At 38.7% G+C, this 22,128-nt stretch overlaps 1 protein-coding gene across 1 annotated transcript in view; it reads right to left on the reverse strand.

The window, feature by feature from the left end:
- Nucleotides 1–22,128, reverse strand: part of map4k5 (mitogen-activated protein kinase kinase kinase kinase 5) — a 135,188-nt gene that overhangs the window by 17,221 nt on the left and 95,839 nt on the right. Inside the window, exons 16-23 of the mRNA XM_073039812.1 lie at nucleotides 19,155–19,196; nucleotides 18,753–18,801; nucleotides 17,892–18,096; nucleotides 15,211–15,281; nucleotides 11,652–11,693; nucleotides 8,577–8,661; nucleotides 8,388–8,467; nucleotides 8,141–8,201 (exon numbers count right to left, since the gene is read on the reverse strand). Coding sequence (XP_072895913.1) covers nucleotides 8,141–8,201; nucleotides 8,388–8,467; nucleotides 8,577–8,661; nucleotides 11,652–11,693; nucleotides 15,211–15,281; nucleotides 17,892–18,096; nucleotides 18,753–18,801; nucleotides 19,155–19,196 — 635 coding nt within the window. The remainder of the gene's footprint in view (nucleotides 1–8,140; nucleotides 8,202–8,387; nucleotides 8,468–8,576; nucleotides 8,662–11,651; nucleotides 11,694–15,210; nucleotides 15,282–17,891; nucleotides 18,097–18,752; nucleotides 18,802–19,154; nucleotides 19,197–22,128) is intronic.

A 22,128-nucleotide genomic window follows, 5' to 3' on the forward strand; every position in this document is an offset into this window, starting at 1 on the left:
TGCACCACTTGTATGCTGGCAGCTCATTCCACACTTTCATGACCCTCTGAGTGAAGTAGTTTCACCTCATTTCACCCTTAAACTTTTCACCTTTCCCCTCTGGTTGTAGTCCCACCCAACCCACAGTGGAAAAAGCCCACTTGCAGTTATGCTAACCATTAGCCCCATAATTCTGTATACCTCTACCAAATTTCCTATATTTTCCTACATAGGTAGGAAAAGGGAGGTGGTCCTGAAAAGAGAATATAGGGAGTAAGGCAGAGTGCTGAAAAGCAGGACCTCCAGGGTAGTAGTCTCTGGATTGCTGCTTGTCCCACATGCCAATGATTTTGGCATAGCTGAAGAATTGGTGCAGGGCAGGGTTTCAGATTTCTGGATCATAGGAATCTCTTCTATGGAAAGTATGACCTGTACAAAAAGGACAGGTTACATCTGAACTCAATGGGAACATTATCCTTGTGGGCAGGTTTCCTGAGCTGTTGGGGAGAGTTTAAACTAATTTGGCAGGGGGATACTAACTGGAGTAATTGGACAGAGGATGGGGTCGTTACTATACAAATAGATGCAGTATGTAGTGAGACTGTGAGGAAGGACTGTGAGGAAGGACAGGCAGATGATACGGCAAAATTGAAGTCAGTGGGACGAGTTAAAGTGTAACGGTCAAAATCAAAAAGGGTGATGAATACAGAATTGAAGGTGTTATATTTGAATGCATGCTCTATATAGAAAAAGGTAGATGATTTTGCAGTGCAGTTAAAGATTGGTGGGTATGACATTGTAGGTATTGAGTTGTGGCCGAAAGATCATAATTGGGAGCTTAACATCCAATACATAGTATCAAAAGGCAAGTAGGCAGAGGGGATAGGGTGGTTCAGTTGGGAAAAAAAATGAAATCAAATTCTTAAAAAAAGGTTAAAAAAATGTAGAATTTTGTGGATAGAGTTAAGAAACTGCAAGGCTATAAAGACCCTGATGGGAGTGAGTTATCTATAGGCCTCCGAATAGTAGCCAGTATGTGGGCTACAAATTACAACAGGAGATAGAAAAGGCATCTATAAAGAGCAATGTTGCAATAATCATGGGGGAGTTTCAATATTCAAGTAGATTGGGAAATTTTGGTTGGTGCTGGATCCCAAGAGGTAACTTGTAGAATGTGTATGAAATGACTTTTAAAACAGTTTGTGGTGAGTCCAATAGGGGACCGTCAGTTCTGGATCGGGTGTTATGTAATGACCCAGATTTGATTGGGGAGCTTAAGGAAAAGGAACCTTTAGGAGACAGTAATTGTAATGATAGAATTCACCCTGCAGTTTGAAAAGTTAAAATCGGAGTTATCAGTATTACAGTGGAGTAAAGGGGATAACAGATATGAGAGAGGAGCTGGCCAAAGTTGCTTGGAAGGGGAAACTAGCATGGTTGATGGTAAAACAGGACTGGCTGCCGATACTAGGGGAAATTTGGAAGGCACAGGTAAGATACATCCCAAAGATGAAGACGTATTTTAATAGAAGGATGAGGCAATCATAGCAGACAAGGGAACTCACAGACAGCGCAAAAGCAAGAGAGGGCATTTAATATAGCAAAAATTAGTGGGAAGATAAAGGATTGAGAAGTTTTTAAAAAACCAACAGAAGGCAACTAAAAAGCCATAGAGAGAGAAAAAATACAATATGAAGGTAAGCCAGCCAATAATATAAAAGAGGATACAAAAAGATTTTTCAGATTCACAAATGGTAAAAGAGACAAGAGTCGATATTGGACTGTTGGAAAATGATGCTGGAGAGGTAGCTTACAGGATAAAGAAATGGAAGATGAATTTTGGGTCAGTATTCACTGTGGGAAAACACTAGCAGAATGCCAGAAATACGAGAAGTGAGGGAGCGGAAGTGAGTGTCGTTGCTATTACTAAGAAGTGGCTTGGGAAGTTGGAAAGTCTGAAGGTAGGTAAGTTACCTAGACCTGTAGACTACATCCCAGGATTCTGAAAAGGTTGGCTGAAGAAATTATTCATGTAATAGTGATATCTCAAATATCACTAGATTCTGGAATGATTCCAGAGGACTGGAAAATTGCAAATGTCACTCCACTCTCTAATACTGGAAGGAGGCTGAAGAAAGGAAATTGTAGGCCAGTTCGCCTGACTTCAGTGGTTGGAAAGGTGTTGGAGATTATTATTGAGGATGAGGTTTTGGGATACTTGGAGGTACATGATAAATAAGGCCAAATTCAGTATGGCTTTCTGAAGGGAAAGTCTTGCTTTACAAATCTGTTGGAATTTTTTGAGGAACTAACAGGGTGGATAGACAAAGGCAGGTCAGTGGATGTTGTTCATTTGAATTTTCAGAAGGCCTTTGTCAAGGTGTTACACATAATGAGATTGCTTAAGAGCCCATGATATTACAGGAATGGTACTAACATGGGTATCAGATTGGCTACCTGGCAGGAGGCAAAGGTGGAAATAAAGGGGGCTTTTTCTGGTTGGCTGCCGGTGACTAGTGGTATGTCACAGTGGTTGGAGTTGGGATCGCTTCTTTTCACATTATATGTCAACAATTTGGATGAAGGAAATGATGGCTGCGTGGTCAAGTTTGCAGATGATACAAAGATAGGTGGAGGAGCAGGTAGTGTTGAGGAAACAGGATGTCTGCAGAAAGACTTCATACAAACTGGGGGTAATGGGCAAAGAAATGGCAGATGGAATATAGTGTAGGGAAGTGCATGGACTTGGCAGAAGGAATAATGGTGAAGACTATTTTCTAAATGGGTAGGAAATTTAAAAATCAGAGGCGTAAATGGACTTGGGAGACCTCTTGCAGGATTCCTTAAAGGTCAACTTGCAGGTTGAGTTGGTGCTAAGGATGGCAAATGCAATGTTAGCATTAATTTTGAGAGGGCTATAGTGCAAAAGCAAGGTTGCAATGCTGACTCTATAAGGCATTGGTCAGCCTACACTTGGGAGTATTGTGAGCAGTTTTGGGTTCCTTATCTAACAAATATGTGCTGGCATTGGAAAGAGTCCAGAGGTGGTACACAAGAATTATCCCAGGAATGTAAAGCTTAACATAGGAGGAGTGTTTGATGGCTCTGGGCCTGTACTCACTGGAGTTTAGAGGAATGACGAGGGGGAGGGAGGAGTCTAGCTGCCTGTCCCTAGTGCAATAAGACTCAATTGTGTGTGTCCATTTGGGACAGATAGCAAAAATAGAGACTGCTTTTGCTTGCATTAAATCAGACTCTTAATAAGGATTTTATAACTGATTAAAAAACACCACTATTTGAATTAATTGCTGGGTGACAGTGTGCACAGATTATCAAGAAATGAGGTTTCCATGTACTGATAATGTGGTTGCATCACAAATAAACTGAGGCAAGGAAGTGGCTCTGAGATGGGCAGATGGGTGGATGGGACCAGAACTGGAGGCAAAAGCCCAGAGTGAATTCACTGAAAGCTGATGAAGTCCCAAACCAGAGCAAAACCCCTTCCATAGTGTGGCTGGATACTGTTCTGCTGCTGAGATCAATACAGATATGGAATGTAACATTAATAGTTACACAATTTCTTCCCTTTTACCAAAAATATTAGAGAACTTCCAAGTCTTTACAGAACTCCACTGCAAATAGTTAAGAAACAGAGAACTGTAATTGATCATTTAAGTGTACAATCTGGTACTGTTCAAGTGTCTCTAAACACAATGGGACAGTAATGTTCATAAATACGCACTTCTTTGTACCACATAGATATATTGCAAGTGCAATGAAATGTTCCACAAGTAACATCTAGCACCCAGACCCTAAATTGTGTTGATCAGCAAAACTTTAGCCCCAGCTCTTGTGCTAGGATTAGGGTTAGTGCAAGTGCTTAGCAGCTGTACAGGTCCTGTAGACCTGGGCAGATCTCAAACAATCAAGACTGATGCTTTGAATCACACCCATTGTCGTACTCGACAGACTGGTTACTTGACCCCATGCCCAATAAAACCCAACAATTAGTTGGGCAGGGTTTACTGAAGTTCAAGTCCAGGTCATTTCAATTTTATACCAAGCAGGCATCTATGGTAGACAGCATTTATATAGATTTACAGAAGAATTTGATGAAGTTCCATATAAAAGTCAATTATCAAAACAGAAGCTAAAAAAGGGGGCCAGTGACAGAATGGAGGAGTAAGTGAGTTGGGGAAAGAAAGCAGATGCAGTAAATAGCTGTTTTCAGCCTAAAGGTTATTTTTTTAAAAATGTGATATTTGACCTTGAGTATGTCAGATAAAATTTTAACATTTACGAGAAGACCTTAAAATGCAGTAAGAAAAGGGATTGTGACAGTGTTGAAGTGAACACTGACTGATAGAAATGGCAAGCATATGGAATTATATGGAAGTTAAATGCTGGCTCACTGATATATCAAGTACATTTAATCTTCTCTACATCTCAATTTAACATAACACTGATTCTCCAGTATCACCTGTCTATCCTCTTGTTTACAAGCAATGTCTCTTCCCCAATACTACCTTCACTCCTTCCAATTTTCAGCAGTTCTGCCATTCTCCCACTACCAAACATAATTCTTTATCATAACCACATAATGCTTATTCTTGCACCCATTCACTTGTGCATTTTAGCTGCTTCTCTGGAAAGAGCCCACCACTTCTTCCCTATTACACTGTTTGACACTTCCTTGGCACCCAGACATTGATACTTCCAACAATTCCCACTATAACCAAACATTTAAAAAAAAAATCCATAGCTGCATGGCATCTTTTCAAGAATCCAGTTTTGTCAATTTGCCTGCAAGATCTTCCTGAGGTAACAAATACTTATCAACCAATTCCACAGAACCCTATTTCCCCATGTACATAAAAATTGTGAACTGTTTCATTTTGTTCATTTCTGCAATTCCAAGTCTGAAACTCTCCAGTCAGGTTTCTATACCTGCCTTAGTATTAAATAGTGTCAGTCAGAAAAGTCAATTTGTAGTTCTTTTTATGCTATGGAAGTTTCTTGAGCCTTATATATGATTCAGGAGTATCATGGCTGATCAGATGTTTGGCTCAGCAAATTTTTGCTTAGTCCCAAAATTCATCTCAAGTTTGAAGCTCTCTGGAGCAGAAAATTTCATAAAGAAATAATTCATTCTTTATTCAGTCCATCACTCTTTCCAAGAGAACTCCATCAAAATAAATATCCTCACAGCACCTACCACTTTGGAGTGTTATCGTTCAACATGTTTAATCTTCATCAAAATTTGAGAATAAAGGTCTTTTGCTCATGCCCTTATCCTAGTGATCAGTTTAGTGACCTTCTGTAATGTTTCCACAGCAATTAAATAGGATCAACACTGTGCATATTACTCCCTAAAACCCCCAAGTACATCTGTAGCAAAATTTCCTTGTTTTTATAGTCCAAGCTCCTTGCATTAAAAAATTTTCCTTAATTATTTGTTGCACTTCACACTAACTTTGTATTTCTTATACGTGGATACCCAATTGTGTCAAAAAAATACAACAGTTAGTAGTCTCATCATTCCATTTGACTAACAATGCATTGCTATTCTGTTATTTCTTGTTATTCTGGCCTCTACCCAAAACATCAACAGTTATTTTCCCTCCATAGATACTGCAAGACATGCTGAGTTCCTCCAGCATTTTGTGTGTTGCTCAACATCTCCAGCATCTGTAGAATTTATTTTGTCTCTGTTTTGTTATTCTTTGTCAAAATGACTAACATCATGTTTTCCCAGTAAATATTTCACCTGACATCTTTTTGTCCATTCACTGACACTGGTCATATTCATTTACAGATATAGTCCTTTTCATGGCTGAATCAAGTACAGTAATCTAATAGCCATGCTGTGATGCCACATCTGAAGAATAGGCATTTAACTGAAACTGGAATATATTGACCCAATATATTGACAGCAGAAAGACTTTAACCATGCATACAAAATTTAAAGACTAATTTATGTACAGGAAATAGGAGTCTTATGCTTGAGACTAATACAAATATACCTACAATGTGGATAAGGAGTTAGCTCACAACAATGACAAAAGTATTTTAAAACCCAACACATTACTAAGACCTAACAATCAAAGAAGAATAGTATCAGGAAAAAGTGTGAGAAGGAAAACAAATACACAAGGAGGAAGTGAAGTGTACTCAAATGGAAGGTTAGGAACACACTGTATGGATTTAAATTCCGATAATTTTTAGTTTTTGAATAATAACAGGATTGCTTTAGCTAAGGACATGAAATTGCAAGGTGTGTTTTAATGCTGTACCCTGATATGTGAACAGTTAAGGATTTCACATTAAAACATGCAAAAACACAGAAGACTGAAATTCTGATTACCTTCTGCACCCAGTGATCAGTATGATTAGGAAACAAAGTGAAGCCATTGTGTGAAGAGGAAAACAAAAGACATTTGATTAAGTTCACACACACATATTTAGACAAACAGCTATCATAAATAGTAAATGAAAAGCCCATGGATTATTTTGGATAAATCCACAAAACAAAACAGATTTCAAGGTCATAAATATACAAGACTGTGGATGTTCTTTAGTATCTTAGATAAATTTCTTATCTTCTAGTAATTGCTTAATATAACACACCTTATAATTTAGCATCTCAACCCAATTTATGAAGTACCTCTTCACTTGTCTGCTTCTTATATCATGTCCTGACCCTGTCAAAAGTATTTTATAATATGACCTTCTCTCATTGCTCTTCTTAACTGCAACTGATATCAAAGGCAAACTTACCATGCATCTTAATTGCATAATGCATGTGAAAGATTGCAGGAATGATGTTTGGCCTCTGCATGTTAGCTGATATGAGGAGGTGATAAATTGAAATGTTTTCAGAAATAATGGGCATAGGAGCTGGAACTGCTTTAAAAAAAAAAGCGTTTAGCATTTGATGGGGAGGATGGAGCGTGTTGCAGGATTGAAGTTAGTGCTCCCATTCCCATTTCTGTCAATTAAGTGACATGTACTAATAGTTACTGTAGCTGACTTTAGCTTTGATCCTATTCCTTTCATCTTGTTCCAGATGGCTACCTTTGACATACTGTTGTTTACAATTCTGAATATCTGTAGATTCTGTAAGCTTTCATTGGATAACAGTCAGCTATCATTTCTCTTTACATTACTCCTTTGTCTATGTAAGAGATGCAAGCTGCTTAGTGCTGTCCTGTTTGAGATGATAAAAATATTAGTTCACACCATTCTTTTGCCAAAATCAGATCTCAAAATGCTAAATTAAATGTAGTCATTAGCATTAAATTAATGTTAATGTACATTAAAGTCTTTCATACACAAATAGACCTGTTGGGTCAGAAAGTTGTACTTTTTGTAAAGATACAAATAAAACAATGTGATAAGTTCATTTTTAGTGTCTCAGGTCTTCCTCACCCTTTCCAATCAAATTCAATACCCTTAGTTTCTTTATCTTTGGAACAAAACAAGTTTTACTTTTCCATCAAATATAGTTCATAATCATTCTGCAATGTATTTGTTAAAATATTCACAAAACATTGATATATTTATTAAGATGATTTATTATAAAAAAGCAAGCACAAGAAATAACCATGCTTTTTGGTCCACCATCCAACTAGATAACTTTGGTTAAAACCACTCTGGTTTTCCAAGATCTGTGGTCTAAAAATTCTAAAAATTTTGTTAGTGCCCCTGTCTGCAGAACACCTATCAGGGTCATTGCTGATCACAAACACAGCAAAGCAAGTGCTCTGAAATTGAAATGTTAACTATTACTGAAGAGAGACCAGAAAACAACGATGCCTGACACCCCAGTACCTTTGTATAAGAAGCCCAAAGTCACTGTGACTTTACTCATATACATGTGAATTAATTCTGTGAATTAAACTATACATATTCCACATGACAATCTATTTATATGAATCATGGGAATATTAAAAAAGCTAAAAAGGATGATCAATCAGCTTTTCATTGTCTACAGTAAAAGAAATGCACTATATTTTCATAGGAAGTGAATTAAAGTGCCTTTATAAATTTCTAGTTTTGCCTTTTTCATTTGTTAAACAGAAACAAAATGACATGATATTAAATTTCAATAATAGAGCATAATTCATGTATCACTCTTAGGCTCAACCAAATGGATACACACCTGATAAAGACATTAAAATGTCATTGATCACATAAAGCCAGGTACATCTTCGAGGAAAAAGCTGGAAAATATATTTTGTATTAGTATGCTTTGAAAAAATTAAGAATAATTAAATGAAGCTTTTTAACCTAGCTGGGGCATACATCCCATTCTTCAAAATATGCTGTATTTCTAATTACCAACCCCTAACCACCATCGCTTCCAGACAGAGCAGAGATAATCCATCATTCATACTCATCATGCTTACCTGCTCCATTGAAGCTTCATGAAGTTCATTCAGATTTAATGTGTAAATGCCATCATCAGTTCCAAAGATTAAGTACTGATCTAATTTAATGGGGGGAAAAAAGAGAGCATTCATGTATTTGTTTCAATACTATAAAACTACCTGATAAATACATCAATGCCAATGCAATCCCTGATTAGCTTTCATTACCTTTTGTCTCAGGATGTATCCAAGAGGTAGCACAATTTATCTTCAAAGGACACCCATCAAATACCTTAGTAAAACAGGCTCCCATCTATATGTGAAACATATTGACACAATTGCAAATTTAGAGTCCAGAATAAATTTGACAGTTAACACTAAAGGATTGAAAGTGGTAGAAGACAAATGATTTAATTAAGAGTCATAAAATAATACAGGACAAAAACAGGCCTTTCAGCCCATCTTGTCCATGCTGACCAAGATGCCCATCAACATATAGTCCCATTTTTTGGTGTTTCGCCCATTTTTCACTACACATTCTCCTTTTAAATGTTGCCGTTGTGCCTGGCTCCACCTCACTTCCTTTGACAATTTGTTCCATATACACAAAACTCTGTGTGGAGTTGCCCCTCCGGTCCTTTTTAAACCTTTCCCCTCTGATATTAAGCCCATGCACTCTTGCTTTTGATTCCCTTTCCCTGGGAAAAATGACTGTATTCACATTATCTTTGCCCCTCATGATTTTATATACCTCAATAAGGTCACACCTCAGTCTCCTGTACTCCAAGGAACAAGCCCTAGCTTGCCCAACTTCTCCCTAAAACTCAAGCTTTTGAGCAATATTCTCATAATTTTTGTTTTGCACTTTCCGGCTTAATGACATCATTCCTAGAATAACCAAAACTGTACAGAATATTCCAGCATCATCAATAGCAACATAATACTCTTAACTCCTATACTCAGTGCCCTGACTCATGCAAACACCTTCTTCATTACCTGTTTACCTGTGATGCCACTTTCAGGGAACCATGTACTTGTAACTCCTACGTCCCTTTACTCTATAGCAGTTCTGAGCCTAAATTACCAACATGGCTATCATTAAAAGTACATAATCACCATTTAATACACGAAAGCACTGCAGAATTCAATATCACAACATTTAATTCATTACAACATCTCCTTATTTTAATTTGTCTGAACATATTCAAACACTTCACACAAGTGAAATCAGCTGTACCTTGTTACAAGTTGAGTGATGAGGGGGAGGGTGCAGGGAACAGGCAAGATGGTAGTGAAGAAACAAATATGGTAGACATTAGAAGAAATTTGCATCCCTATGCTGTTGTAGTGACATGAAAGCAAGATCTTGGACTGATCCCTATCTGAAATAAGTATCTGTGTGGTGGGCCTTTACCCAATGCCTTCAACTGGATGGAAGCTTCACTTTCGGTCAAAGCTATCATTTTTAATGAGTTTTAAAAAATAATTCTAACATCCAAAGCCATGCAAAAGAAATCCTATGCAATCATTTGGATGTGTACCGCATGCTACTTTGCACACCAGTGATGTAATTTCACCATCACCCAACTCCCTCTTCAATTGGAGCCTTGATTTCCTGACCAACAGACTGCAATCTGTAAGGAGAGTCAGGAACTCCTCTACCACGATTATTCTAAACTCTGGTGCACCACAAGTTTGCACCTTCAGCCTGCTAATCCCCCTGTACACTCATGTCTGCATGGCCACTCTGCCCCAACTCAGTTTACAGGTTTGGAGATGTACCAAAATAGTGGGCCACATCTTAGATAACGATGAGTTGGAGTAAAGGAAGGAGATACAGAACTTAGTAACATGGTCATACCTCAAACCTCAATATCAGCAAAACAAAAGACTGGTATTTGACTTCACGAAAAGCATGGGGGTGGGGGATGTTCATTTCTACATCAATGGTGTTGAGGTTGAGAGGGCTGACAGCTTCAAGTTTCCTAGAAGAGAACATCACCACAAGTCTAACCTTGTCTAACCACATGGACATCATAGCAAAGACAGCTCAGCAGCAACTCTACTTCCTCAAATGATATGTCCCCACTGACACTTACCAATTTTTATGGATGCACCATGGACAGCATCCTCTCTGGATGTATAATGGCTAGGTATGGCAACTGCGCTATTTATGACAGCAAGAAACTGTGAACATAGCACAGTACAAAGAAACCAGTCTTCCCTCCGTGGACTCTATAATTCTTGCTGCCTCAGTAAAGCAGCCAGCATAATCAAAGCTCCCACCTATTCCAGACATTTTCTCTTCTCTTCTGGCAAAAGAGAGAAAGGTCAGAATTTACACACCACCAAGATCAAGGTGGTCCTGCTGTTATAAAGACTATTGAATAGTTCCCTAGTATGATAAATTTGACTCTTGACTTCACAATCTACCTTGTTAAGATCTTGCAGCTTATTGTTTACCTACACTGCATTTTCTCTGTAGCTGCACTTTATTCTGCACTATTGTTTTATCTTGTTCTACCTCAATGGACTGTGCTCTGATCTGATCTGTATGAATTGTATGCAAAACAGCTTTCCACAAGTGATAAAAATAAACCAATTAGGTACACATGGTGCCACTCATGATCTGTCTTTGTTGTATAGAAAAAGAAACATGTCAGTAAGTGAGGGGTAGCCTCCAACATCTCTATAGCAAAAAATAAATAATCTTCCAGTTCTTGTCCTCTCCCCAAGGAATGTTTTGTGCTGACAATTAAGGTACAGCATATACAATGAATTGCAAGGCACTAGAAAATAATATGAAACAGAGCAAAATTGATGTACAAGTTCAAGGATCTGGGAAAGTAGCAGCAGAGGTAGATAAGGCGGTGAAGAAGGCGTTATGGATGATTGCAAAGGAGTTTCACCAAGTTGTTCCCTGGGATTTCAGTTATAAGGAAAAACTGCGGGGTTACCTGATAGAGGCATACATTATTATGAGGTAGATGGCAGAAAACAATATTCCCATAGTGAAATCTCTAAAATTAGAGACACAGTTTCCATGCGTGTAAGAAATTTAGAAGGGATCTGAGGGGGGAGATTTTTTCCCAGTCAGAGGGGTGGTTAGAATCTGAGAAGGTAATGATGCAGACAGACACACTTACATCATTTATAGTATGTATACAAACACTTGAATTGCTAAATCTTGGGCAGCCACAAACCAAATGCCAGTAATCAGATTAATTAAGACAGACGCTAGATAAATGCCATGAGCACAGTGGACTTGTTCCTCTGCTGAAACACTCCAAATATTGTACTTACATGGACTTTTGGTGTTGGAGGAAGACCATTGGTAGCTGGCTTCTAAATAACAATAAAAAATAAATATTGAAAGAGATTCAATAGTAACATTATTTTTGTAGGTACAAAACAACCCAATGTAGCATGCCAAACACTACCAAATCAAATATCTGCCTAGCAGAGCTGAAATGTCTAATCTGGTTGCATTCCCTGTTTGTCAGGATAATAATCACTCTGCCTACAATACTTTATTTGACCCACTAGGAAGAATGCAGATGCATCAAAATATTATTTTAAATAACAAATCTCACTTGTGTAGGACCATCAAGGTAGCAAAAAATAGCAAGGACTCTCAGTTTACTAAAAATACACAAGGGTTTTGGTGAAAAGTGAGGTAGAGAAGTAAGGTAGGCAATTCAAGCATTTAGGTCTTTGACAGATGAAGGGATGAGATAGAAATTATATTTGGCAATGAAGAGGCACGACTTAATGCAGCACAGATACGTTTTGAGGTGCTTTACGCTGTAAGTAATTGTAGAGATAGGGAAGGGAAAGGCCACTGAAGAACTTGTAAACATAAATCAGGTATTTAACATTAAGATGTTGCTGAAATGGAAACTGATATTGAATAGGGAAGCAACAACTCATGATGGGAAGATGTGAGGCAGGACACAGTGGTGTTCACACAACAGAATGAATGAGGCTGTAATAGTTAAGATGCATTCCATAAGCATCTCAGCAGCACAAGCTGAGACAGGCTAGAGTCAGGCAACACCACAAAAGTGGAAATAGGCAATCTTATTCATGGCATTGAAGCTAAACACAGGACAAAACTCTAGGGTAAAAAAAAACACAAAGGAAATGTATTAGAAGAGGAATTGATATTTATGATATGCTGCGCTGGTATTTCAACAGACGCACTGATCATGTTGAGCCAGATGGTGGCTTGGCCTATAACCTGTGTTTGCCTCCTCCCCTGCAATCCCATCAGTTGTACTTCCAATTCAATTAGAGGCATGATTGCAACTGCAAGCCCATGAAGTGGAATGAACCAGCTATTATTCAAGTTCATGATGTTCAAAGGCTGTTTTATCAATTCTTAGAATCTCTGAGGCAGACCATTTGAACTGGTATTAACAATTTAAATATGTTAAACATTTAAAAAAATAGTTAAAACTACTGTAACCGTTCATACAACTGCATGCCCTCATATTCCACTGTGTTGCTTGTTCGTTTGTTAACAATTTTTCATATGCCTTGGACATATTTTCCTTGAAGGCCCTACGTAAGTATTATTGTTGCAAATAAATCAGAACCAAAACGAAAAGAAAACTTCTTCCCATTGTAATTAAGCCCAGAGAACCCATTGAAATGAAGAGGGTTTTACAGGCAGTTCTGCAATAATGTGGCAGTTGTATTCCTAAGAAACCTTGTGTTATAGAAAATTGTGTTATAAAAATAATTGTGTCATGGGCTAAAGGGGGTTAGGGACTAATGAATTAAGACTCGTAATAAATAAAATTATTTTTCCCTGGGGGTTTACGAATGTAGGATTTTAATAAGCACTAGTTTATTTTGTTACTTCAAGCTAAAAGAAGTAAAGGCGGTATGCTCTATTGAATAATAGATCAACTTTGCCCAAGTATCAATAGAAGCAATTACTTGTCCTTTACCAAAGTAACTCTCAACCAGGAAAGCTATCATGGAGTTGGACCAGCTGAAAAAATAGGCTGAAAAATGGCAGACAAGGGTGAGGTGTTGCACTTCAGTAGGACCAAAAAGGGTGGGTCTTACACAGTGAATGGTGGGGCACTGACTGGCCATTTTTCAATATGCCAAGGATGCGACCTAGAAGACCAGTGCGCCTTCAGGGTGCTGGATTTGAAGCTCTGGAGGCAGGCAGACTTGTGGACAATGCCACTGCCTGGTGTGTCGTGGGAGATGGAAGATCATAAGCAGCGAGCCGGCTGCTGGCGGTGTGCCAAGAGAGCTGAGTTCTTTGGGCACAGAGCTCGGAAAAAGTGATGCAACAGACTTCAAACACCATCAATTGGTGAGTTGTTTTGTTCTGTCTCCCCTCTTGCTGTGAAACGGGGACATCTCTTTTTCCCTTATGGGGGGGGAAGAGGGGGGGGGGGGGGGCGCGCGTGCACCTGTGGTATGTCGAATTACTGGGTGAACAAGTAGTCTTTTGGGTACTGCAAGTGTGTGTCTTTATTGATACCTTGCTGCATGCTTGAGTGCTCGGGTAGGGTGACACTGATGTTTTTTTGCTGGTGGGGGTTTTGTTGCTTTGCTGCTGCTTATGCATAGGAGGGGGAAGCTGGGGAGGGGGCTTTGGAGTTCCAACATTTAACTGTCATTCATTCTTGGGGCACTCCTCCGTTTTCGTGGATGTTTGTGAAGAAAAGAATTTCAGGATGTATATCGTATACATTTCTCTGACATTGAATGTACCTATTGACCTATTAAATCAAAGTATTGAGTACAGGAGATGGGATGTTATGTTGAAGCTGTACAAGACACTGGTGAGGCCTAATTCGGAGTATTGGTGTGCAGTTTTGGTCACCTACCTACAGGAAAAATGCAAGTAAGGTTGAAAGAGTAGACAAAAATTACAAGGATGTTGCTTGATCTGGAGGACCCGAGTTACAAGGAAAGATTAAACAGGTAATTTTTTAAGAAGCAGTAGATTGAGAGGAGATTTGATAGAGGTATACAAAATTATGAGGGGTATAGATAAGGTAATGCAAGCAGACTTTTTCCACTGAGGTTGTATGGGACTACAACCAGAGGTCATGGGTTAAGGATAAAGGGTGAAAGTTTATGGGGAACATGAGAGGAAACTTCTTCACACAGAGGGTTGCGAGAGTGTGGACTGAGCTGCCAACACAAGTGGTGCATGCAAGCTCAATTTCAAAATTTAAGATAAATTTGAATAGGTACATGAATGGGAGGGATATGGAGGGCTATGGTCCTGGTGCAGGTCCTTGGGAGTAGGCAGCTTACATGGTTTGTCACAGACTAGACGGGCTCAAGGGCCTATTTTTATGCTGTACTTTTCTATGACTTCATGACTCTATAAATAGCCTCCTAGAAGGCTGTTTCCATGAGATGATGGTGTCTGATAACTATAGGCCTAGTTCCCAGTCAAAATTGTTTAATGACCATTTCAGCCTGTGTAGCACAAAGTTCCCTGATTCGCCAATCGTGCCATGTCTGATTTACATTATGTAAACATGTTATGTAACTACTGTACCTGTATTAGGTAGGATAGTCATCAATGGTGCAGAGCTGAAAGTGGGATGCAAATTGTAACCAGTCATAAGGTCATGTTTATGTTCTACACCTAGTCAGTGTTAACCCCAAAAGTGGAGCAGAAAATCAGATATTGTAATAGCAAGTACATATTGGCCTACTGACTTTAGAAATAGTAAAAACCTTTAACAGAAAAATTCATGTGAAACCTGAGAGCCATTTGTTTCTGTAATAAAAAGTAGGCATATGCAGAATTTATATATATTGCTTCAAGAGATACAATGATTTTATAAGATTGTTTAAAAACTATGAAAAGACGTACAGGAAAATCTTTTTTTTCTTTTCTTCTAGGTAATACTGGAGGATGTTCACCATTTAAGCCTGAAGGACCTTCTGAAACATTTGAACAAATACAAAACATATTACTGGTGACTGACAATTTTTCTAAAGGGAAACAAATTCTAAATTATATTGAACATTTTATCAAGCTCCACGTACAAAAGCAGTTTGATTTACACCCCCCCCCATAAAACTGCTCACACACAACCACCAACAAATGAATATCCATATAAAAAAACCTACAACAGCAGCTTGAAAAATTTTACAATCAAAATCATAGAATAAAGGTGGTTCTCAAGACATTTGGGTAGGGCAAATTCTAATTTTAAGCTTTTAATAAAAAAAATTGAAATAAATAAATATGTGGGCTACTTATTCAGCACACTAGAATTTTGGTTTCTTAGCTTCACTGTTATGCAGAAAATCATTAATTGCTTAATAATTTATTTGCTTAATGGTTAAACCTTGGCTAATCAAACTACAAAGCATTTAAAATTTTTAAAAATACATAAAAACTGGGCATCACTGGCAAGACCAAAATGTAATGCTTAGAAAGAAGATCAAGGTGAGCAGTGCAAAGCGATTAAACAAGATGTAATTTAAAATATATTTAACGTCTATAAAACTGTAAACAACTATTCAACAATAAAGACCAAAAGACTGGACACATTCCTGTAATATAAATTAGCAACAGCTCCATAAACAAAATATTTTAAGATTTTTAATCATTGTTTAATTATAATGGGTACATGTTTCTTTTGGCATTGATTTTTTACTGTCACATGTATCAAGATACAGTGAAAGCTTTTGTTCACGTGACATTAGCCAAAAAAAAAGGAAAACCAAATTCAGAACATAATGTGTATTCTGATAAAATGGTCAATTTGGTCCAAAAACAATAATATCTAAAAACTGATTTTTGATAATTGGTTTCAAGGCAATTGAATTGCACTCTCTTTTCCTGAAAAGCAAACTTTGCATGTGATGCTCATTTTTCTTTTCAATTATGTACAAGTTGCACTAGGTCTGATGTACAAATCTTACACACAAAAAAATCTGAAACTGTTCAGAGGATGCAAAAGCTTCAAATGTGAATAGGAGAGACCTCACAAAAATAAATTTATTGCACTCATTTCCTGCACTTTACTAATGATAGGCTTAAGAAGATGATTTCCTGCACTTAACAAATTCATGGACAAGAATTTTTGAAGGTTTATTAAAATTAGACCATCAATGGAGGGAAACCAACATTAATGAAGTCCAAGTGCAAGGGAAAATATTCCAAAGTGGTGACTTTGCTGTGACAACATCCCTGGTAGAGTGCTCAGAGGATGTGCAGACCAGCTAGCAGATGTTCTCACTGACATCTTCAACATCTCCCTGAGCAGCGCCACCATTCCAACGAGCTTCAAGGCCGCCACCATCGTCCCCGTGCCGAAGAAGTCTTCAGTGTCCTGCCCAAGTGACTACCGTCCCGTTGCACTTACATCCATCATCATGAAGTGTTTTGAGAGGCTCGTCATGAGGCTTATCAAGACCCTGCTGCCCCCCTCACTGGACCCCCTGCAGTTTGCGTACCATCCCAACCGCTCAACAAGTGACGCCATTGCCACCACCCTCCACCTGGCCCTAACCCACCTGGACAAAAAAGACACATACGTTCGGATGCTGTTCATAGACTTCAGTTCAGCATTCAACACAATCATCCCTCAGAAACTGATTGGAAAGCTGAGCCTACTGGGCCTGAACACCTCCCTCTGCAACTGGATCCTAGACTTCCTGACTGGGAGACCTCAGTCAGTCCGGATCGGGAGCAGCATCTCCAACACCATCACACTGAGCTGCAACACACAGCTTGAACCATATCATCAAGTTTGCTGATGACTCGACTGTGGTGGGTCTCATCAGCAAGAACGACGAGTCAGCTTTGCATCCGCAAAGGAAACAGCATTATGAAGGACCCCTGCACCCCTCATACAATCTCTTCTCCCTCCTGCCGTCTGGGAAAAAGCACCGAAGCATTCGGGCTTTCACGACCAGACTATATAACAGTTTCTTCCCCCAAGCTATCAGACTCCTCAATACCCGAAGCCTGGACTGACACCTTGCTCTACTGACCTGTTTATTATTTATTGTAATGCCTGCACTGTTTTTGTGCACTTTATGCAGTCCTGTGTAGGTCTGTAGTCTAGTGTAGCTTTCTCTGTGTTGTTTTTTTTATTACGTAGTTCAGTCTAGTTTTTTTGTATTGTGTCATGTAATACCATGGGCCTGAAAAACATTGTCTCATTTTTACTATGCACTGTACCAGCAGTTATGGTCGAAATGACAATAAAAGTGACGACTTGACTTCTATTCATTAACAGTATTACATCCAGCAACTTAAAAAAGCATTTCTCAGGACTTCATCAGAATGTGTTACTTGAAATCAACTGCAAGACAAAGACCATGATCAGGCCAGTGAAACTGTTCTCTTTTACTACAATGCTTCCAAAAAGTTGGGATTAAAATGGATTTCAAAGAATATCAAGGATGCCTATAAATCAATTTAAATCAATTCATAATAGTTTAAACAGGAAGTACTACACACTATGTAGAGAAATATTTAGCTAATATTTACAGTGATCTGTATAGTGAACCCCTTTTCACATTTAATTTCTTTACCTAAGTCACAGGCTCTGGTATCAAGCAATCCTGGGCTACTGACACTGTTTGTAAGGGCTGATTCAAGCATCTCTGATTGATATAGGGATGTTGGAGTACTCTGTCTTCTTGGCACAGCTGATGGTCCATTTTTGGTACAAGGCTGCCGCTTGATCGTCAGAGAACTCTCTTCATCTGGAAGATCCGAAACGCTGTGCATTCTTGGCTAGAAAAGTAATAAGTGATTTTAAGATGAGGAAATATCCAGCTCTGGCCGATTCAGTTTCTTAAGCAAATCCTTTTCCAGTGCACCAGTGATACCAGCCAACTAATGAGCAGATTAGATTTGTCTCCCATTAAAACTGGTGGAAAGGAAAATCAGCGATCTTTTAACTACCATTTTTATGCTTGAAGTTGAAAGATTTTGCATTTCCCCAACTGCCCTAAGTAGGTGGTGGTAAACCAACTTGTTGAACCATTACAGCATCTGGTGGAAACATCCCACAATATTATTAGGCAGGAAAATCCAGGATTTAGACCCAGGAATAAAAGCCATGATTACAAAATTACAAAAATAGTTATGAGCATTAAGCTTAACAAATCCATTCAATAAATGAGAATCTATTCAAATATTACTTTTGAATAGGCTACAGCTAATAATATTAAGTAGCAGTACTACTAATAAAATGTAGCAGTAATATGCAGTTGATTACAAATTTATCATAATTAATCCAAAGAAGCAAATCTATTGATTGAAGATGGTTGGATGCAACAAATAACAATAGTCATCTACTCACAAATGTACTTAACCACATTCTCTTTTAATGTTAAAAATTAACCAGCAAGCTAAAAGTTCCTGTGATTTATGGCAAGTAGACTCACCTTTGGTGGAAGTGGAGGTGGAATTACAACTGCTCTTTTAAGTGTCGACCTTATGGAAAACAGCAAGTATTTTAATACTTATCAAAGAGAACAGCCAGAAAATAAGTAACCGAAAACTAGAACACCAAGATGAAATTACTCAAAATTTTAATTCATTTTATCAGAAACATAATGAAACAATGGTTACAATTTGTGATAGTTATCCTACTAAACTATAGGTGCAAATAACAAGCAGGAGATGCAAATTCAAATACACCATGGAAACGATGTATTTCAACTTACATTTCCAGTTCCAAACTATTTACTTAACTGCACTTATATTCAGTTGCAGGGTCCAAATTTTAGAACTTACTACTTAACTGCTTTATGGATTTCTTTCATTCTATATTAAAGGGTACTTACAGTGCACTGTCAAAATCCTCCTCTTGGTGTGCTATGTGTCCCCTAAAAGAGTGAATGAGCATTTCACTTTATTTTATATAAAAGTACTTTCCTTGGAACTAAATTAGCAAAGAATAGTGCAATACTTCAAAGTAAAGCATACACTTTATCTTTATATTCACATTTTTTAAAAAATCACAATTTCAATATATTGAGTAATCTATCTACCATCAATTCATGTCAATACACTCCATCTTGGGTACTAGCCTACAAAGTACCCTGCTGCTAAGTTAACAAATTTCACATCACATGCCGGTGATAATAAACCTGATTCTGATTCCAGAATACTTACATATAAATGATTTAGAAAGATTTCGCAACATTTGAACACACAAGATTCTTTTGCTCCAGATGAAGTTATAGAATCCAAACAAGACAGTTATACAAAACAGTTATGCAGAGTTCATCTATATTTTGAAATTATACTACACAATTTGTTTAGAGCCTATTAATATTTCCCAGTTTTAGTACTTTTGGTAGCCATTATAAGATAGATGTGTTCGCAGGCAGGTAGAAGAGAACTAATAAAATACCTAACTAAGGTTTAAAAAGGGAGACACATAGTGCAAAGGTAAGAAGAATAACGGAGCAAAAGTTCGGAGCAACTAAACAATCGCCATCTTACCGGAAGTCTCGAGCCTATTAATATTTAAAATAAAAATGTGCATTGCTGTCAGTTTTGACAATTCTAATTCTACCCTGCTTTTTACAATTCATGGGTTAGGAGGCATGCTGTTGCTCAAAACACCTTACAATGACACACTACATTATCATTTCAAGTTAATTCATTCACCTTCTCATTGTCTCTGTCTCAGAGATTGGATAACCATTTCAGAATCTGTTCAATTCACATGACAAGTAGAAAATTGAAATCCCAATTGTACAGTCAACCATTCATGTGTTTTATGTTTTACCAAAATATAATTAATGGTGCTTTTTTCTTTTAAGTGTAACACTCAGGCTCGATTAACTCACGTTCGTCTAGGGAAAGCTGCCGTCTGCCCCTCCAAATGGTGTAATCATGTTTCTGTGGATACTGTGTAATGCACTCCGGTACAAACCCACAATGTAAAATATCAGACAGTACACAATATACGATTAAATGGTTACACTTTATAACTCTGACTTTGGCTAAAGGGTTAACAGAGAAACAGAATATAAAAGAAAAAGGCGCCACTTTTAACAAAATAGTTTGTGCACAAATAAATCATTGGAGCTCAAGCAGCAGGTATTCCTCCACCGAACAATCTCCTCTGAACTCCTTAACCCTCGGACTGGGACCAAACACGGTGGTCTACCAGAGCGCTTCCCGCACGTCCTTCCTCTTTGCTTTTCCTTGCCGAATCTCACGTGCACCAACCCCCGTTCCCACACGTACAGATGGAATAACAAGACTCCCACTAGTTCTCCTGTTATCAGTAGTTATAACCCAAACACTTCAGCTACAAAGAACATTACCTCATCAGTTAACATTACAGAGAAGCCATTTCATTGTAACACTACAGGGAAGCCATTTCATTATTATCAGTTAGCAGTTAATATTACTGAGAACCCTCGCACTGAATTTAGTCATTCCTTCAAGATGTTCAGATAATTCGCCAACCCTTCCTGCAAAACACAGAGCCTAATCTAAGTGCAGAAGGCAGTGACATAACTCCCCAAAATAGTAGAGATCACACTCTGCTCCACAGGTGCTACACAGGCCAACCTATCTGGAGGGTTCCTACTTCCCTGAGACCTGCGTACCCCCTCTTCTAACTCTTCCACCTCAGACACTACGGGGGACCCTTTGGATCTATGGGGTGAAACTTCCCGTGAGGGGTCACTCAAACACCTCTGCACCCGGGATCTTCCGTCTCTTGTTCAGGCACCAGTTCCTCTCCTCCAGAGTCCTGTTGTACTCCCGGCTGCCCACCCACAGCCCCCATCGCCTCACCTGACGCAGTGGGAGAAGGGCTCCATCACAGGGGAGTTAACGAATGGCAGATGTACCACACATCTGAATCTGTATCCCCCGGCCCAGGCTCATTCACGGTGGGCTCTTCCATCGCCCCGCGCTTCCGTAAACTCCTCATACTAGGTGTAGACTCCAAGTTGGGTTCTAAGTCTACCTGTCTACCTGTGCCTCTTGTCCCGGGGGCAACAGGTGGTTCCAATGGAAATCTTGACAGGCCCCTTCCCGTCCTTGGGCCTCACCCAGAAAACCGGTAGGTTTGGCACCCGACTTTCCACTACATAGAGTGTGGCCACTCAGCGGTCAGCCAACTTGTGCTTTCCGGTACAGGAAAGCACAAATTCAGGTAAACCCAAATTCCAAAGGACTTGGCCTCCTGGCAGGAGTTGTGAGAACTTCACTTCCTGGTCATACCTCCTTTTATTTCCCTGATTCTGCTTGTCGGCCGCCACCCCACCAATTCGTACACCCTTTTCAGCTCCTTCCTCATATCAGACACATACTTCAGATAATGCTTTGGCGGTACGTCACCCACGCCAGACCTGAAACAAAGGTCAATGGGCAACCTTGCCTCGTGCCCAAACATCAGATAATAGAGCGAATACTAGTAGCTTCATTGCATGTACAGTTGTAACAGTGAACCAGATGCCCAATGTGTTGACTCCATCTGCTCTTTTTGCTGATCTCCAGGGTCCTGAGCATGTCTAGCAAGGTCTGATTAAACCTCTCAGACTCCATAATTATATGCCCATAACGGCTGATATTAAGGCAGACTTAAATAGATGGTCATTGCTGCCAATGAATATGTATAATTGAACAGAAGCCATAAAGATGAATGTATTACCTAGATTGCTCTTTCTTTTTCCAATCATTGCCTGATGAAGTACCTTTTAAGCAATTTAATGAATGGAAAAGAATGATTTCAACATTTATTTGGGGAAAACAGAAACCAAGAATTAGTTTTCAGACATTACAGCTGCC

The sequence above is a fragment of the Hemitrygon akajei genome, chromosome 3 (assembly GCF_048418815.1).
Source record: "Hemitrygon akajei chromosome 3, sHemAka1.3, whole genome shotgun sequence".
Lineage (NCBI taxonomy): Eukaryota > Metazoa > Chordata > Chondrichthyes > Myliobatiformes > Dasyatidae > Hemitrygon > Hemitrygon akajei.